Below are 21,324 nucleotides of genomic sequence, written 5' to 3'. Positions count from 1 at the left end.
TATAAAATAAACAGATGCCTTATTTGATAGCTGATGGTGAAACTGACCCGTAGTATAAGGGTGCTTGCTGTCTAGTACCTTAGGGAGTTAGATCTAGTCTTCCCTAATAGACTGTAGATGGGCCCTAAAGCATTAGACTGATACTCAATCTTACACTACCCTGAGATTTTCAGTTCTGCTTCTTCAGCCGACATGCGGGTATTTTTATTTCTCCTGCCAGAATGTTCTGTTTTTTTTAGGCATGAACTGCTTCCACTGTTATTGAATTGCTTGCAATCCTCCTGCACTTGTGTGTTGTTCTCTGAATTTTGATTATGATTTTAATTTCTCACACTTTTTGTTTATTTATTTATTTTGTATTCTTTATTTTGTATTCTTGACTGGCACTTATCCAATCTCCAACTAACCCATCGGCTCCTGTAACTTGTATAAGCATGTTAAAATTTCTTGTAAATTAATGTTCATCAAGACCATATCATCATTTCAACTAGTCACTTTTATGTGAATTCATTAGCATCAGTTGGTTCTTTGATTTTATATCGTCTGCAAATTTAATTAAATATATGTTGCCAAACAGGGTGGGAGAAAATTAGAAACAGAAACAAGAAATAAATCTGGGAATAAAAAACAGGACAAGAAACCATCTAGATGGTGAACTGTGATTTGTTTTGATTAATTCATCATATTTTTTCCTTATGATTCCAGTAGATTGTTAAAAGTAATTTTACCATGAAAAGTATTTAATCTTTAATCTGTTTTAATGAAAACAAATAAAAAATAGCAAGAACTCAAAGGTGTTACTTTTCACAGAATCTTTTTTTGCTGATATTTAATACATAAAAGAAAACCAGTTCAGGGGAGATAACTACAGATTACTATTTATAGCTTACAACCTTTGAGATTTAAGGGAGATCATGGGAGATAACTAGATTACTATTTATAGCTTACAACCTTTGAAATTAAAGGGAAATTGTTAAGGGGAGATAACTACAGATTACTATTTATAGCATACAACCTTTGAGATTTAAGGGAGACCAGTTCAGAGGAGATAACTACAGATCACTGTTTATAGGTTTAAAGCCTTTGAGATTTAAGGGAGTTGGATAGGCTTGCTAAGTCATACTGCCTTCACTTCTGTGTATTTTAGTTTTTTCTTGTTGTTTTAAATTTTGTTTTCTTTCATTTTGATTGTTGTTTATTTTCTTTGATTGTTCCAGCACAATCCAAGGCAGGCGGAGCACTTCGACAAGTCATTCACGAGCGCAAAACTGAAAATGACGCCAACGGATAGTGTAGTTATCATGAATATTGATGAAAAACTTTTCAAGGAATTTTCTTTTGTCAACCCAACTTTTAATCATTTATGTTAAATAGAAGTTTGGTGTTAACATATCATTATCTAAAAAAATTGTTTTGGATATAGACTGTGCCTTGATAACAGCAGTTGTTTTTATACAGGAAACCTTTATATATTGACATTTGTTCACATTATCAACTTCAGTGAGGCAAACCTCTGTTAACTGTACATCTGTATACAGTGACCGCTATGTACAACAACTCATTACTAAACATTGAAAGACCTCTCTATACCGACATGTTGTGTATAACAACCCATGTATGTAGGAGGCATGTGTGCATCGACCGTTATTGAATACTGAAAAGCTATAACACCAACCTGCTGTAATCAGTACTGAATGGCTCTTGTTAATACTGACACCCTGTTTATACTGACACGATATAATGACTATCTAGTATGTCAGTTATACACTCTTATCAACAAACTTATTGACAGCTTCGCAAACTGACATTCCCATATCAACGACCTTGACAAATTGACCTTTGTACATGTATATTCTATCTTGTGTAAAACAGCTTTATATAAACTGACTCTCTGGTGTATTATGACCTTCTGTATGTTTACCGATACTCTGAGCATAATGACCTGTGTTTACTTTCAGACCTTCAGTATACACTGACAACCTGTGTAAAATGACCATCTGTTAATTTACTTTCTGACATTCTCTTTAGAGACCCTGCATACACTGACAACCTGTGTAAAATGACCATCAGTTTATTTACTTTGTTATTCTCTTTAGTCACCCTGTATACACCAACAACCTTTGTAAAATGACCATCAGTTATATGCTGACAACAGTTATATGCTGACAACCTGTGTTAAATGACAATTAGTTTATTTGCTTTGACATTCTCTTTAGTCACCCTGTATACACTGACAACCTGTGTAAAATGACCACCAGTTTATTTACTTTCTGACATTCTCTTTAGTCACCCTGTATACACTGACAACCTGTGTAAAATGACCACCAGTTTATTTTCTGACACTTTTTTTAGTTACCCTGTATACACTGACAACCTGCATCAAGTGAATTTACTTTCTGACATTCTGCTCCATGACCTCTATCAAATGATGATCTGTTTACTGTGAAAGCCTAAGTCCACAATTTATTGTTTTTATAACTGACTTTGAATTCTACTACAGATTGAGTCTACGAAATTTACCTGTATGAATATAAATATGAATTTATGTTGACTTACTTGAACTGATTTCAAATTATTCTATAATATTACAAGTGCCTACAGTCTGAACTTTTAGTGCTTGGTAATACAAATCTTATAGACGCTCCAAGGTCTAATTATACCATACCATGTTCACAAAATTGACTTCTTCTCGAAAATCACTGTTCAGAATTTAAGCATTCCCATTCATAAATAAATGTACACATCAAAACTGACAAGCCATGGTATCTAAGAAAAAACTACACTTTTTTGAAAAATAATGTTTTCAGGAAACGTATAGGATGCTGTTATTGGTGTAGCGCACCAAACCTGAATCCAATGATTAACTGATGTTCACATGCTTTTGATTTGTGTCAGCTAAATCCCTAACAGATCAAAACAGAGATTAACTACTGCAGAAAAACGAGACTGCCAGCTCATTGCTTAAACATGATTCATACTTATGCCTTCAAGTTATATGTGCCATACTTGCCATACTGGCGAATCAAGATGAGCTTTTAATTTGTTATCTATCACCAAAAAATACCAACATTTTGAAAAATACAATACTTTCAATGCATTGGTTTTAATTTTTCAAGTACTTGAAATAAAAGAAGAAAATAATTTTAGCAGTACTGCCAAAAATCATTATATTTACATCTATTATGTGAAGTGAAACGATTACCGATGGTCAGACCATGAAGCCAAATTCTGGTCCCCAATTTCATTTGACATACGTGTTATTAGAAATTGCAAAGTGATTTTTGCAGGAATGTTTCCATCTAAACATACATAGGGCATAAAAAACAACAATTTTACAATACATAATTTCTGTGTTGTAGCTAACTTTTATAATACATCTGAAGCCGTTTGAATAATTTTTACAGCTTAATTTATCAAACTTTATGGTTTTCAATAGATTAATGAAGAAAAAAATAAACATGTCAAAATTCTGCCCAGTTACTGCACATATCACTTCAAAAGTACATATTTCAAATATACCTCTTTATTTTTAGAAGTAGATTGAATTTAGGAAAAGAAAATTAGGTATCAAAACTAATCAAACTGACATATGGGATTAACATGCTACTTGTCTTGGAATTATTTTCACAATTTTTTTTTTATGGAATTGATTAATTAACCACACTTCGACAAGAAATGAGGACTTGATTGGATGCCTTTGTTTCTATATTAGACTTTAGCTATTTTAACTAGGTACCATTTCTTAGAAGTCCCAACTTTCAATTGAACATTCACACCTTTAACTATGGGGAATGTTTGTAATTGAATGACTCCCCAATCTCTGTCTGTTTTTGTTTTTTTCTACAGAAAGATGAGCATTGAACAATTACAAAAAAGTATTCATGGAAAACATTTTAATTGGTCAGTCATTACTTCCATTTCATTAGTAGAATCTCAAATTCTATGAATAAAAAATAAAGACTTTTACTATACTGTAAAAAGTTACTTTGCCCGTGATGCATGACTGAATTACCCATAAATAGCTTTTGTCATAACTTCATGTGCTCACAGATATGTGACATCATTAGAAGTTGTGTGGTACATCTCTTTCAGATGAGTTCATAAAACAATGACATCACAGAAAGAAGCTTACATAACATATTGACATTTCAGATTTAAGTAACTGAGGTTCTGACTGTATGCATTGTATAAAATGTGAAAAATGTAAAACGGATCTCTTTATTTCTCTTTATTTGGTTTTTATTATTGAAACTTTGCACTTTATGTGACTTTCAATCCAAAATATTTGTTAAAAGGTGTGTTTTTTTCTCTGATACACATTTTTGTTTTTGACCTTTTTATTTATTTTTTGTGAATGTCTATCTATTATTGATATATTGTTTTACACTAATTGTATAAGGCCAATTAATCAAAAAAAAACGTGGTAAGATCAATTTTGTTTTAATTTTCATACCTTTACATTTGTGTATACTTCTGAAGTATTTTGGAGTCCACAGTAAAAGATAATGTGTTGCTGCAGCCATTATTTACCCTAGGATAAAGTTATTTATTGTTTACTGAACAATACAATGAAATAGTTTCAGGTTTCCTTGCCTTACTGATCATTAGTTTGTCATTTGATAAGTAAGATTAATGATTTTACATGGAACAGTCAACAATCATATCAATTTGATCAAACTATCTGTTCTTTAGTTGGTCATTGATGTAAATACAATGTAATTGACGTCAATTTGAGGTAAATTATATAAAAATGATGTGATGAATAATTTCCTCCTAACAAAGCTCCATAAGAGCTTCCAGACATTCATTGTTGTGTAAACTCTAACCCCTATTCCATCTTTCAATATTGCTGAGTTATCTCCCTTGTGGGCACGGTTATCCATTGTGACATCATTATTTTGTGAACAAAACTTTTCTCTTACAAATATTATGTTAGACTCGCAAACACAATCAATACCACCCCACAATGGAAGATAACTCTGTTATATGCAAATTCGGAATTGGAAAATGAAATTGTTTATGATTAGATATTTAGATTATTTCTTTTCAATTTTGGTGTTCTTTCTCATTTTTGTCCTCGACTATTTTGTACAGTGGTGTGTATTCTAATCAGAGAGTTCTATGGATTGTTAATTTTGTAGATTTTGTATTGAAATGAATTTTGATAGAAACATATTTATCTATATAGAATTTTACCATTGAGGCCAGACTAGCTGTTGAGAGATAAAAGTTTTTCTTTAATTTTTCTGTGAAACTTTGAATGAGTACTGCTTATTTTAGCTGAAGATAATCGTAAAAGATTTTGTATTGAAATGAATTTTGATAGTAATATATTTATCTATTTAGAATCTTGCCAATGAGGCCAGACTAGCTGTTGAGAGATAAAAGTTTTTCTTTAACTTTTCTGTGAAACTTTAAAAATGAATACTGCTTATTTTAGCTGAAGATAATCGTAAAATATTTTTTATTTGATTGAGAAACGTAGGGTTGAAATATTTCATGAAATGGCTGCATATTTATATATGTTGTATATAATGCTCTGTCCATGGCAGACTGTACCAGTTTTGTACAAATATTGACTTGAAAACTTTACTTCCTGTTTGATATTACTGTATTTGATATTATTATATTAGAATCTAATCAAATTTTGTTTAAAATTGCCTACTTGCTCTTTTAGGATTTTCTGCTGTAGTATAAAAGTTCTGGCACTAAATGTTTTTATTTCTGCATGCCCTACGCTTGTTCCCTATGGATGCTTTGCACTCTTGTCTCAGGCTGACCGCATGGCCTGTCAATATATTTGCATGCCTTTTTGGGGTAGAATAACAAATAAAGAATTACTTTAAGAAGAACTAAAGGGAAAAAAATCTATCCATAAATCAATTTCTGTCTTACATGATATTTGTCAGCGATACAAAGAAGAACCATTAACATGAGTTATTCTGAATATTTCAAACATGAATATGAAAATCATAGATATAGAGAAGACTTAATAACTCAAGCAAAACTTTTAAAAAAAAAAATCCAATGACAACTGACTAAGAAGTTTCAAATATATACTACTTCTAAAAAAATGTAACTTAGATTTATTTATAATAGAATTTAAATCCTGAAAGCTTTGAGTTATCCTTTTACAATTTAACATTGGAAAATTTAGTGAAACACTTTGGTTTTAAACTCATACTTGGAACCATGTAATTTAAATTAGTATCATCATCTATTTGTTAAGAAGATTGACTGTAAATTTAAAAGTGAAATGATTGATATTTGAATATCATTTCTGTACTCTAAATATTAATAAAATAGAGATCTTACAATAAGGGATGGGCTTATTGTACAGTAAGGGATGGCCTTATTGTACAGTAAGGGATGGCCTTATTGTACAGTAAGGGATGGCCTTATTGTACAGTAAGGGATGGCCTTATTGTACAGTAAGGGATGGCCTTATTGTACAGTAAGGGATGGCCTTATTGTACAGTAAGGGATGGCCTTATTGTACAGTAAGGGATGGCCTTATTGTACAGTAAGGGATGGCCTTATTGTACAGTAAGGGATGGCCTTATTGTACAGTAAGGGATTGGCTTATTGTACAGTATGGGATGGCCTTATTGTACAGTTAGGGATTGGCTTATTTGTACAGTTAGGGATGGGCTTATTGTACAGTATGGGATGGCCTTATTGTACAGTAGGGATTGGCCTTATTGTACAGTTAGGGATGGCTTATTGTACAGTAAGGGATGGGCTTATTGTACAGTAAGGGATGGGCTTATTGTACAGTAAGGGATGGGCTTATTGTACAGTAAGGGATGGCCTTATTGTACAGTAAGGGATGTTATTATTGTACAGTAAGGGATGGGCTTATTGTACAGTAAGGGATGGGCTTATTGTACAGTAAGGGATGGGCTTATTGTACAGTAAGGGATGGCCTTATTGTACAGTAAGGGATGGGCTTATTGTACAGTAAGGGATGGCCTTATTGTACAGTAAGGGATGGCCTTATTGTACAGTAAGGGATGGCCTTATTGTACAGTAAGGGATGTTCTTATTGTACAGTAAGGGATGTTCTTATTGTACAGTAAGGGATGTTCTTATTGTACAGTAAGGGATGTTCTTATTGTACAGTAAGGGATGGCCTTATTGTACAGTAAGGGATGGGCTTATTGTACAGTAAGGGATGGCCTTATTGTACAGTAAGGGATGGGCTTATTGTACAGTAAGGGATGGCCTTATTGTACAGTAAGGGATGGCCTTATTGTACAGTAAGGGATGGCCTTATTGTACAGTAAGGGATTGCCTTATTGTACAGTAAGGGATGGCCTTATTGTACAGTAAGGGATGGGCTTATTGTACAGTAAGGTATTGGCTTATTGTACAGTAAGGGATGGCCTTATTGTACAGTAAGGGATGGGCTTATTGTACAGTAAGGGATGGGCTTACTGTACAGTAAGGGATGGCCTTATTGTACAGTAAGGGATGGGCTTATTGTACAGTAAGGGATGGCCTTATTGTACAGTAAGGGATGGCCTTATTGTACAGTAAGGGATGGCCTTATTGTACAGTAAGGGATTGGCTTATTGTACAGTAAGGGATGGCCTTATTGTACAGTAAGGGATTGGCTTATTGTACAGTAAGGGATGGGCTTATTGTACAGTAAGGGATGGGCTTATTGTACAGTAAGGGATGGCCTTATTGTACAGTAAGGGATGGCCTTATTGTACAGTAAGGGATTGGCTTATTGTACAGTAAGGGATGGGCTTATTGTACAGTAAGGGATGGGCTTATTGTACAGTAAGGGATGGGCTTATTGTACAGTAAGGGATGGGCTTATTGTACAGTAAGGGATTGGGCTTATTGTACAGTAAGGGATGGGCTTATTGTACAGTAAGGGATGGCTTATTGTACCAGTAAGGGATGGCCTTATTGTACAGTAAGGGATGGGCCTTATTGTACAGTAAGGGATGGGCTTATATTGTACAGTAAGGGGATGGCCTTATTGTACAGTAAGGGATGGCCGATTATTGTACAGTAAGGGATTGGCCTTATTAGTACAGTAAGGGATGGCCTTATTGTACAGTAAAGGTATTGGCTTATTGTACAGTAAGGGATGGCTTATTGTACAGTAAGGTATTGGCTTATTGTACAGTATAGGGATGGGCTTATTGTACAGTAAGGGATGGCCTTATTGTACAGATAGGGATTGGCTTATTATACAGTAAGGGATGGGCTTATTGTACAGTAGGGATGCACATATTGTACAGTTAGGGATTGGCTTATTGTACAGTAAGGGATAAGGGCATGGGACAATATTGTACAGTATGGACAAAAGGAGATGGCCATATTGTACAGTATAGGATTCTGTAATGACTTATTGTAAAGGCGAAAAGGGGAATGGGGGGAGGGGGGGGGGATTGGGTGGGGGGGGGGGACCTTATTTGTATGACAGAGGTTAGAGATACATTTATAGACATCGGGAGACCATATTACTGGACTGAGGGAGAAGATTTATATACTAGACAGAGTGAGCCAGATACTAGTATGGTATAGATAAGGGTGGAGAGACATTTACTAAGAACAGAGGGAGAGATATTATAGACAGAGGGAGACCTATTACTAGACAGAGGGAGAGGATTATTACATTTAAGACAGAGGGGAGACCATTTATTACTAGACAGAGGGAGAGATTATTACTGATAGGACAGAGGGAGAGATTATTACTAGGACAGAGGGAGAGATTATTATAGACAGAGGGAGGACCATATTACTAGACAGAGGGAGAGATTATTATAGACAGAGGCGGAGACCATTATTACTAGACAGAGGGAGAGCTTATTATTAGACAGAGGGAGACATATTACTAGAGAGCTTTTTATAGACAGAGGGAGGACGATATTACTAGATAGAGGGAGAGATTATTATAGACAGAGGGACCAATTATTACTAGACAGAGGGAGAGGATATTATAGACAGAGGGAGACCATATTACTAGACAGAGGGAGAGATTATTATAGACAGAGGGAGACCATATTACTAGACAGAGGGAGAGCTTATTACTAGACAGAGGGAGAGATTATTATAGACAGAGGGAGAGATTATTATAGACAGAGGGAGACCATATTACTAGACAGAGGGAGAGATTATTATAGACAGAGGGAGACCATATTACTAGACAGAGGGAGAGATTATTATAGACAGAGGGAGACCATATTACTAGACAGAGGGAGAGATTATTATAGACAGAGGGAGACCATATTACTAGACAGAGGGAGAGATTATTATAGACAGAGGGAGACCATATTACTAGACAGAGGGAGAGATTATTATAGACAGAGGGAGACCATATTACTAGAGAGGGAGAGATTATTATAGACAGAGGGAGACCATATTACTAGACAGAGGGAGAGATTATTATAGACAGAGGGAGACCATATTACTAGACAGAGGGAGAGATTATTATAGACAGAGGGAGACCATATTACTAGACAGAGGGAGAGATTATTTATAGACAGAGGGGAGACCATATTACTAGACAGAGGGAGAGATTATTATAGACAGAGGGAGACCATATTACTAGACAGAGGGAGAGATTATTATAGACAGAGGGAGACCATATTACTAGACAGAGGGAGAGATTATTATAGACAGAGGGAGCATATTATTTATTATAGACAGAGGGAGACCATATTACTAGACAGAGGGAGAGATTATTATAGACAGAGGGAGACCATATTACTAGACAGAGGGAGAGATTATTATAGACAGAGGGAGACCATATTACTAGACAGAGGGAGAGATTATTACTAGACAGAGGGAGACCATATTACTAGACAGAGGGAGAGATTATTATAGACAGAGGGAGACCATATTACTAGATAGAGGGAGAGATTATTATAGACAGAGGGAGACCATATTACTAGACAGAGGGAGAGATTATTATAGACAGAGGGAGACCATATTACTAGACAGAGGGAGAGATTATTATAGACAGAGGGGAGACCATATTACTAGACAGAGGGAGAGATTATTATAGACAGAGGGAGACCATATTACTAGACAGAGGGAGAGATTATTATAGACAGAGGGAGAGATTATTATAGACAGAGGGAGAGATTATTATAGACAGAGGGAGACCATATTACTAGACAGAGGGAGAGATTATTATAGACAGAGGGAGACCATATTACTAGACAGAGGGAGAGATTATTATAGACAGAGGGAGACCATATTACTAGACAGAGGGAGAGATTATTATAGACAGAGGGTGAGACCATATTACTAGACAGAGGGAGAGATTTTTTATAGGGGACAGAGGGAGACCATATTACTAGACAGAGGGAGAGATTATTATAGACAGAGGGAGAGATTATTATAGACAGAGGGAGACCATATTACTAGACAGAGGGAGAGATTATTATAGACAGAGGGAGACCATATTACTAGACAGAGGGAGAGATTATTATAGACAGAGGGAGACCATATTACTAGACAGAGGGAGAGATTATTACTAGACAGAGGGAGAGATTATTATAGACAGAGGGAGAGATTATTATAGACAGAGGGAGACCATATTACTAGATAGAGGGAGAGATTATTATAGACAGAGGGAGACCATATTACAGTGGGAGAGCTTTATTATAGACAGAGGGAGCCCATGTTATAGACAGAGGGAGAGATTATTATAGACAGAGGGAGACCATATTACTAGATAGAGGGAGAGATTATTATAGACAGAGTGAGACCATATTACTAGACAGAGGGAGAGATTATTATAGACAGAGGGAGACCATATTACTAGATAAGAGGGAGAGATTATTATAGACAGAGGAGACCATATTACTAGACAGAGGGAGAGAGATTATTATAGACAGAGGGGAGACCATATTACTAGACAGAGGGAGAGATTATTTATAGACAGAGGGGACCATATTACTAGCTGAGGGAGAGATTATTATAGACAGAGGGAGACCATATTACTAGACAGAGGGAGAGATTATTATAGACAGAGGGAGAGATTATTATAGACAGAGGGAGACCATATTACTAGACAGAGGGAGAGATTATTATAGACAGAGGGAGACCATATTACTAGACTAGGAGGGAGAGATTATTATAGACAGCGGGAGACCATATTACTAGACAGAGGGAGACCATATTACTAGACAGAGGGAGAGATTATTCCTAGACAGAGGGAGACCATATTACTAGACAGAGGGAGAGATTTATTATAGACAGAGGGAGACCATTATTACTAGACAGAGGGAGAGATTATTATAGACAGAGGGAGACCATATTACTAGACAGAGGGAGAGATTATTATAGACAGAGGGAGACCATATTACTAGATAGAGGGGAGAGATTATTATAGACAGAGGGAGACCATATTACTAGACAGAGGGAGAGATTATTATAGACAGAGGGAGACCATATTACTAGACAGAGGGAGAGATTATTATAGACAGAGGGAGACCATATTACTAGACAGAGGGAGAGATTATTATAGACAGAGGGAGACCATATTACTAGACAGAGGGAGAGATTATTATAGACAGAGGGAGACCATATTACTAGACAGCGGGAGAGATTATTATAGACAGAGGGAGACCATATTACTAGACAGAGGGAGAGATTATTATAGACAGAGGGAGACCATATTACTAGACAGAGGGAGAGATTATTATAGACAGAGGGAGACCATATTACTAGACAGAGGGAGAGATTATTATAGACAGAGGGAGACCATATTACTAGACAGAGGGAGAGATTATTATAGACAGAGGGAGACCATATTACTAGACAGAGGGAGAGATTATTATAGACAGAGGGAGACCATATTACTAGACAGAGGGAGAGATTATTACTAGACAGAGGCTTATTATAGAGAGAGACCATATTACTAGACAGAGGGAGAGTGATTATTATAGACAGAGGGAGACCATATTACTAGACAGAGGGAGAGATTATTATAGACAGAGGGAGACCATATTACTAGACAGAGGGAGAGATTATTATAGACGGAGGGAGACCATATACTTGACAGGGGAGAGATATTATAGACAGAGGGAGACCCATATTACTAGACAGAGGGAGAGATTATTATAGACAGAGGGAGACCATATTACTAGACAGAGGGAGAGCTTATTATAGACAGAGGGCCATGTGACCCATATTACTAGACAGAGGGAGAGAGTTATTATAGACAGAGGGAGACCATATTACTAGACAGAGGGAGAGATTATTATAGACAGAAGGGAGACCATATTACTAGACAGAGGAGAGATTTATTTTAGACAGAGAGACATATTACTAGATATTATAGACAGAGGGAGACCATATTACTAGACAGAGGGAGAGATTATTATAGACAGAGGGAGACCATATTACTAGAGAGGGGACAGAGGGAGAGAGACCATATTACTAGACAGGAGGGAGACCATATTACTTATAGACAGAGGGAGAGAGACCATATAAATAGACAGAGGGAGACCATATTACTAGACAGAGGGAGTGCCATTATTATAGACAGAGGGAGACCATATTACTAGGACAGCGGGAGAGATTATTATAGACAGGCGGGAGATAGAGGGAGAGCTTATTATAGACAGAGGGAGACCATATTACTAGACAGAGGGAGAGATTATTATAGACAGAGGGAGACCATATTACTAGACAGAGGGAGAGATTATTATAGACAGAGGGAGACCATATTACTAGACAGAGGGAGAGATTATTATAGACAGAGGGAGACCATATTACTAGACAGAGGGAGAGATTATTATAGACAGAGGGAGACCATATTACTAGACAGAGGGAGAGATTATTATAGACAGAGGGAGACCATATTACTAGACAGAGGGAGACCATATTACTAGACAGAGGGAGAGATTATTATAGACAGAGGGAGACCATATTACTAGACAGAGGGAGAGATTATTATAGACAGAGGGAGACCCATATTACTAGACAGAGGGAGAGCTTATTATAGAACAGAGGGAGACCATATTACTAGACAGAGGGAGAGATTATTATAGACAGAGGGAGACCATATTACTAGACAGAGGGAGAGATTATTATAGACAGAGGGAGACCATATTACTAGACAGAGGGAGAGATTATTATAGACAGAGGGAGACCATATTACTAGACAGAGGGAGAGATTATTATAGACAGAGGGAGAGATTATTATAGACAGAGGGAGAGATTATTATAGACAGAGGGAGACCATATTACTAGACAGAGGGAGAGATTATTATAGACAGAGGGAGACCATATTACTAGACAGAGGGAGAGCTTATTATAGACAGAGGGAGACCATATTACTAGACAGAGGGAGAGATTATTATAGACAGAGGGAGACCATATTACTAGACAGAGGGAGAGATTATTATAGACAGAGGGAGACCATATTACTAGACAGAGGGAGAGATTATTATTATTATAGACAGAGGGAGACCATATTACTAGACAGAGGGAGAGATTATTATAGACAGAGGGAGACCCATATTACTAGATAGAGGGAGAGATTATTATAGACAGAGGGAGACCATATTACTAGATAGAGGGAGAGATTATTATAGACAGAGGGAGACCATATTACTAGACAGAGGGAGAGATTATTATAGACAGAGGGAGACCATATTACTAGACAGAGGGAGAGATTATTATAGACAGAGGGAGACCATACTAGACAGAGGGAGAGATTATCTTATAGACAGAGGGAGACCATATTAACTAGACAGAGGGAGAGATTATTATAGACAGAGGGAGACCTATTACTAGACAGAGGGAGAGATTATTAATAGACAAGAGGGAGAACCATATTACTTGAATAGAGGGAGAGCTTATTACTAGACAGAGGGAGACCATATTACTAGACAGAGGAAGATTTATTATTAGACAGAGGGAGACCATATTACTAGACAGAGGGAGAGATTATTATAGACAGAGGGGAGACCATATTACTAGACAGAGGGAGAGATTATTATAGACAGAGGGAGACCATATTACTAGACAGAGGGAGAGATTATTACTAGACAGAAAGAGAGCTTATTACTAGACAGGGAGAGATAGAAAGCAAATTCTGGAGAGATATTAAGGCTAATTCTAGAATAATTCTGAGTTTGGATAGGTCAAATTACTAGACTAATTTGAAGATAGAAAGGGATCCAAATTTCTATAAAACTATTTATGAAAGAAAGAAGGCTGTAGATCTCTTAATTTGTTGTGACATTTAATGTGGGCTGTTTATAAGGTTCAACGTGGTTAACCACTTGAAGAGCAGTTCATTTTAAACATTCAGGGGTAATTAAGTTTAACAGCCATATAAGAATACAACCATGACAAGGGAGACCATATTGTAAAATATGTCTCAAGGGATGCCATATACAGAATCACCATGAAAGATTGTAAATAACAGTTGAATGGCCATATTAAGGAGGGATTCAACCATGAACAATTTCGAGGACCATAAAGGCTAAGTTAAACATTTATTCAGTTGAATAGAAATCACGTGTTACTTTTACGGCCCATTCTGTATCAGTCTGCTTTCCCAAGACAGTTATCATACCAAAATGGCGGGCCAAATACCTATAATTACTTAGCCCATAATGTGTGAGTGATCTGATGGTCCATCTGGGGCCGTATAATCCTTTTCATGTTACCCACCCAACAGCTCCCTCAGCTCTCCCTCAGCTCCACATGTGGAGGTGTTTGCCCCACATATGGAAAAGATCTAACAGCACAACAGATGTGTAATTCCAAAGCTTATTCCTGGAAGATTTGTTTTCAATGAAGTGTATAATCATAAATTTAGTTCCAATGTCCAGTAAAAGGCCTTTTGTTAATGAGTTACCATGATTTATGATATCGGGAGAGATATTCGTTTATTTAAATGTTTCTGTTGATTCGGCAAGTACAATGACTGGAGTAAATTAACATATATATCGTAGGAACTTTTCCACCTACACACTATTCCAATGCTTTGAAAATAAACCATGATTTATAAATTGACCGATCACCACCTGTCAATCAAACTGCACGTGACTTTGCATTTTGTATTGTGTATGCTACGATTTTTGCGCGGGCATTGAATAGGTACACGTGCGTTTGCGGGCACAAGGCATGGCTATGTTATACCTGGTGATCTGTCACTTATAGGCTGCAATATGGTACTGTGAAATCTGATATCTAGGACATAATAGAAAAAGTATATCTGGTCCCTTTGTGAATTGTTTCAACTTTATTTGACTTTATTTGGTAATTAGGAGTCAGTTTTCCATTTAAGTGCGTTCAATTATTTTAGACAATATCTAAACTTTATATCAGATTTCCTATTGTTGGAAAAAATAATACGAAGGTTTCGAGTTCCCAAAACTACGTGGGTAAAGTATTTTTTACCGTCGATTAGTCCCACCTTCTGGTGATTATGACGTCGTCATTTGACGTGATTTTTGTGACGTCATAATTACCGGAAGGTGGGACTAATCGACGGTAAAAAGTACTTTACCTCTGTTGTTTTGGGATCTCAAAACCCACATATTTATTTATTTACCATTAGTTTCTCTAAACATCAATTTTCCAATAAAACAGAATTGATTGTTTGGTGCAGAAAATACAGCTTTTCCAACCAGACTAAAATTTTAGTGTACTATGGAGAGTTTAGCTCATACGTTCAGCTAAATACACAAGTGAACTCTTATGGAAGGGTTCATTATGAAATTTCAGAGGTGAATAAATTAGCCAGGCTATCAAAATGATAGATTGGTTAGCTCACTAGAATATATATATATATAGTTTCTAATTACAGTTTTTGATGACTTTATTAAAGTTTATAGTGCTGTCATATTTAGCATATATATATCTGTATTGTAGCATTAAGGGTGCAAATCATTGCTTAGAGATATTATTTTTGCATGTGACTATTTAAGAGTCTTTAAATATGTTACTTTCAGGTAAAAATGTATATATATTTGTGTAGATTATTCCTAGCATTGCCAAAAGGGTGTCTGTAAGGGAAATTTGTAATTTCTTTGATAATGATCTTGCATTTGGAAATGTCTTTCAAGAAAATTAAAAATCATAAGATTGCCTTATTGAATTTGTTCTGAGAAATGGGATTGGACATCTTGTGTGGTATGATAATGCGTGTTGGTCAATGTACGCTAGAGTGAAATGTTAAGAGAATAATACAAAGGTGGAAAAAAAGATAATAGAACAGCAAATTACATTGTCAGTAAATACAGAGGTGGAATGAAAAAATAAAAGAACAGCAAATTACATCAATAGCAAATACAGGGGTGGAATAAAAGATAATAGAATAGCAAATTACACCGTCAGTATATACAAGGGTAGAATAAAAGATAAAAGAACAGTAAATTACATTATTAGCAAATTCAAGGATGGAATAAAAGTTAAAAGAACAGCAAATTACATCGTTAGCAAATAAAAGGGTGGAATAAAAGATAAAAGAACAGCAAATTACATCGTTAGGAAATACAGGGGTAGAATTAAAGATAATAGAACAGCAAATTACATCGTAAATAATATATAGAAATGTGTTTGTTTATAGATGTATATAAGTAGGAAAATAGAAGAATTGGTCAATTTCGAAGTTAAAGTTTAAAATATTGTAATGTGTTTGACAATTGTATATAATTTTGTACATAGTCTACTGATATCTGGAAAATATAAGATAACTGAGAATTATTTTTATATCATAATTACCTTCAATTACTTCTTCTCTATAGCCATAAAATATTGCTGAGCCTAAAATTGAAATTGAAGTCTCTGCATTAAAAAGCTTGAATGGCTCATTATCTAAATGGGAGTGAAAGGATTATAATATTTACACGTGTTAAATGTAAATTATTATTATATATATATTGTATACTCGGAGGCAGCATGCAACTTCTGTCTGTGACCAAACCCCGTAGGGAAACCTTATTCTCGTTTTGCAATTGTGCATTTCAATTTGGCCATGGTGTGGTTCTTATAAGCCAGCGCCTGAGAGGAATTTCACCTGTAGTGGAATATACACTTCCATGGCATATAGTATTTAGAACAAGTGTTTTGTAAGTAAATATGTGGGTTTGTTTTTTCGTATGACATGTGATTTAATCCAAGTGATCGGTGCCTGTGATGTATACATATGCCCTAATATGGGATATTGGTGGAAGTCAAAAATGACTCAGCCTAGTATCAATGCTCAAATTATTATAATTGTTTCTGCCCTTATATGGTGACAGTTCATGTCCTAAAATGGTGATAGTTAATTTAAGTGCATGTTGAAGGAGAATAAGAACAATTGTTTTGTTGTATTTAATGATTTGTAGTCTCAGATACTGGCAGATTTCTGCCTTTTAATATATGGTCAATGGCGGTGCTAAAATTTGTTTCAATAAATAATCACTAAACTTTTTATTAAACTGAGTTGTCTTCTCTTGTAAGTATGTAAGTAGGTTTGATTTCATGAGAAAGTGATGTCATTTTCACATGCATCTACTATGTGTTTCACAAGGTGGATAACTCTAAATTGCTAAAAGATTAAGAAACTTTATATATTATATATATTTTGCTTCTAAAAACATTTATGAATGAAGAATATGAATATTATTTGTCAATAATTGAAAGTTTGTTAAGAAATAAAATGGCATGTACCGTTTGAATGCTCAAATGATACATTTGCAAGAACTGTAATGAAAACTTTTGTTAATACAATAAAACTGAAAGTATGATGGATGGATTTGATTTCAATTTATTGTTTATTAATTAATTATTTGTACACTTACAAGTTATATCGGTAACTAACAAGCTTAATTGCATGTCAAGGGTGCATTTAATAATCTTATATATCCAAATGGGTCTGGAGTAAACCTGTCCGTTATTGCATGTGAAGGTCTTGAGGGAACTTTTGTCTGAAAGACCTTTGATAAATAGATTTCTACCACAGTACTTGCAGCTCTGTATATACCTATCTTCATTTGTTTCTTTAGCATAGCTTTATCAAGTTTGTATGCATAAATCAGCAGCATTTCTATATAGTTTTTCACAAAATAGGTTCACTCATTCAACTGGTCCCACCAAATTGATTTTACTATAAGGTATGGTAATTAATTTTTGGAACATTCTAAATTATTCAATGATCTTACATGGTACCACTTGAATAACTGACTTTCAATTACTTTTGATGTATAGAGAAAACATTATTTGTTAATGAAATATGACTAAATAACTTCGTAAGAATCACTTATTGATTAATCACATATTGATTTACACATATTAAATATGCTATCTAAATTCTGATGAATAAATATTATCGTTTTTTATACCCATATCCATTATTAAAAAATCAATCTGAAAGGGGGGGGGGATGTCAAGGAGTTACTTCCCTTATCCATGGATGAACTTATCTCCCTTACTAAGAGTTACTTCCCTTATCCATGGATGAGCTTATCTCCCTTACTAAGAGTTACTTCCCCTATTCATGGATGAAATTATCTCCCTTACTCAAGTGATGATGTGATGTTTGCTATGATAATATGGCGAATGAAAACGTATTTGTTTTGTGCCATGCACTTATGATGAACATTTTTTTTTATATTTTCATACAGAAATATTTTGTAGTAGTTTTCCCATGTTTATATGGTAGAGTTTTCTAGATATATAATATGTGTATTAAGGTTTAAGAAAGTGTTTGTCTCCACCGTTGTTCAAAAGGGTCTGTTACCATGGAAACAATATGTTGTTAGCATTGTTACCTAGCTTGACACTGTGGTTTGTATGCATAAGGGATGGGATTGTAAAAAAATGTGTATCTCCTGTGTATATAGAGCGACAAATTGATGTATTAAAAGGTCACAAACCTGATCACATGGTTAGAACTCAGAATTTCTCTATATTCAAATTGAACAATTACAGCATTTGAATATATGCCATTAATTATTATGTTCATAAATTGATATTGTTTTATCTAAGTTAATATTTATCTATATATATTATGTGAGTGAATGGAGATACCTATGGTCGAGAAAGCATTTATAGGTATAGTGCTAACATAATATGTGTCTTTGTTGAAACATCTAAGGTTTCATGCCTTGGGTGTATGTGATGATTGGCGAAGAATTCTATATGTTTATACTCGAGAGACTGGGAAAGGTCGATATAACAGGATATTGTCCTCAGTCAGTTACTATTAATGTCCTCTCCACATTACCAATATTAACACTGAATAAAACCACATATATTATCAATATGTATAAGTCTCTGTTTTCTTTAATTGATAGGTCATTTGAAGTAGAAATGTGTAAAGGAAATTAATTAATCAGTTTAATTAACTTCCTTTGTGACACATTATTTGTAACATGCGAATGAATAAAGTTCATGTAATATTGGGACACAAAGCCAATGTTATTGGCATCACACAGTTGTAAATCATCGTTACATCCACAGGATCCGGAGGGGGGAGCTTTCATTTCTTTAACTTCAACTTCTTCAGAATAGGTGGGGGTGCTTTTAGGGGTGCTAATTGGGGTGAATATGGTATTAGTTGTCAGGACGATCATCTCTACAGCTACTAAAATAAAAACATAGCTGTTCACAAAGCTAGGATTAGAAGTTCACTTAAAGCACTGTAACAATTAGAATACAAGGATAGGTACACACATTGGTTTATGACAAGAATTTGTAGAAAGACCTTTAGTTTTATTTTATTCTGAAATGAAAGATATAATCTAAACCACATATATTGTGGTAGCATTGTCCTAATCATCTAAGAAAATCATTGCAATGACCATTAGATTTCAGTTAGCATTGACAAACCAACTAATTCAGTAACAAAATTTATAGCATTGTTTCATTTATTGAATACCTCTCTCTCTATATATATATACAGTTTTTTTAAAATAATAATTGTCTAATAATATTATATATATAAAGCAATAAATGATTGTATAAAACTAACAAGGGGACTGAAATTTCTGAACAATGTTACATTTCACAGTTATAGTGGAATGAAAGGGATTTTACACTTTTCATAATAGTAATGATGTAGCCAGAGAGAATAACTGCCAAGCCAATCAGAAGATTGTAGCCAGTACTCCAAACTTGTCACATATGTTTACTCAGAATATATGTTAGCGCCGGCCTGGAATGGTTATTACTTGTCCAGTGGGGTCAGCACCAATCCTTGTCCTTCAATCCAATCCGAAGAATCAACAGAATACATTGAATCCATGTCCGGGTATTGACACTAGTGTAACTAATCCAACTCCGATCAAGACGTATCTGACTCGATAACAGATTGACAAACCTTCTCTGTAACCTGGACAATGTAGATGTGTGCATTAAATATAATAATGACTTTACCAGGTACATTAGGAGATCAAGTTAATTAGAAATATCACAATTACTAATCAGTTTCCAGGCCTTGAAATAAGATTTTGTTGGTTTTTTTCTCTTTTTTTCACCCTATGAACAAATTAACTGTTAAAAAACCTGTCTATAAAGACCACCCAATGGGGCAAAGCAAAAACGGTCTTTTTAGCAAAATGCTCTTCATACACATGTCAAATTGATCTGAAATTGACCCTTTGCGACCCTTAGAAAATGGTCTTATTAAGCAGGTGGTCTTTATACAGATGTGGTTAATTAAAGGAGGATGTGACAAGTGTAGCTGTAGTTCCCTGAGAAAAACAACCAATCCACCACTAGTACTTAGCAACTGGCCCTCCGACCATATCTTCTACAAAGGGTGTTACCAGAAATATCTACCATATTTGACCCAGTTAGCTCCTCCTTCCCTATAAGTGCCCCTTTTATAGGATTCAATTTCACTTACTTTGAATTAAATGCAGACTGCAAAATATTAAAACTGTGTTAGTTTCCTTACTGTTTTCTTTTGCAAATTGACTTATGGTTTACTTTGTAGAAATTTCTTCTGCTATCTACTCTTCCTTGTGTCCGATGGCCTTATCGCACTGTTGTGCAGGTTGAAGTCAGATTTACTGGATATCGGACAGATTATGTGTTAAATAATATGTCATATATATCAACAATATAAAAAGAATAAAAATCAATGTAGGTATTAATGAAGATGTTGATATCTGAATTAAAAGAACATTTATTCTGTCTGATAAAACTTGAATGTTAGATGAGTGCTGCACGCAGAGGCTATTTTTATTCCATAAAAACAGATGAATACGGATGAAGATAAGTCGGGTTTAGATAAGTCGAGCTTAGACATGATACACCAGCATTAGACGTGACAATTTCACATGAATCAGACGATGTGATACATGGATAAACCAGAGTCTCAAGTTCGTCAGTGTCAGGCCT

The 21,324-nt window shown here is 35.1% G+C and overlaps 2 protein-coding genes across 6 annotated transcripts in view; one reads left to right on the top strand and one right to left on the bottom strand.

The window, feature by feature from the left end:
- Positions 1-21,324, bottom strand: part of LOC138323854 (exportin-6-like) — a 603,808-nt gene that overhangs the window by 206,010 nt on the left and 376,474 nt on the right. The gene's annotated exons all lie outside the window — the stretch shown is intronic.
- The window catches only part of LOC138323852 (calcium-dependent protein kinase C-like), a 156,000-nt gene that overhangs the window by 123,236 nt on the left and 11,440 nt on the right, over positions 1-21,324 (top strand). The window contains exon 17 of one of the 5 annotated variants that reach the window (XM_069268748.1): positions 1,218-2,132. The exons of 3 other annotated variants lie outside the window; for them this stretch is intronic. In XM_069268748.1, coding sequence (XP_069124849.1) covers positions 1,218-1,370 — 153 coding nt within the window. In that variant the 3' untranslated portion in view covers positions 1,371-2,132. Of the gene's footprint in view, positions 1-1,217; positions 2,133-21,324 lie in introns of those variants that run through there. One more of the 5 variants, XM_069268750.1, reaches the window with a different exon arrangement.

Source organism: Argopecten irradians, chromosome 5, assembly GCF_041381155.1.
Source record: "Argopecten irradians isolate NY chromosome 5, Ai_NY, whole genome shotgun sequence".
NCBI lineage: Eukaryota > Metazoa > Mollusca > Bivalvia > Pectinida > Pectinidae > Argopecten > Argopecten irradians.
Note: the sequence above shows the minus strand (reverse complement) of the source record. Positions and strands in the feature narration are given on the sequence as shown.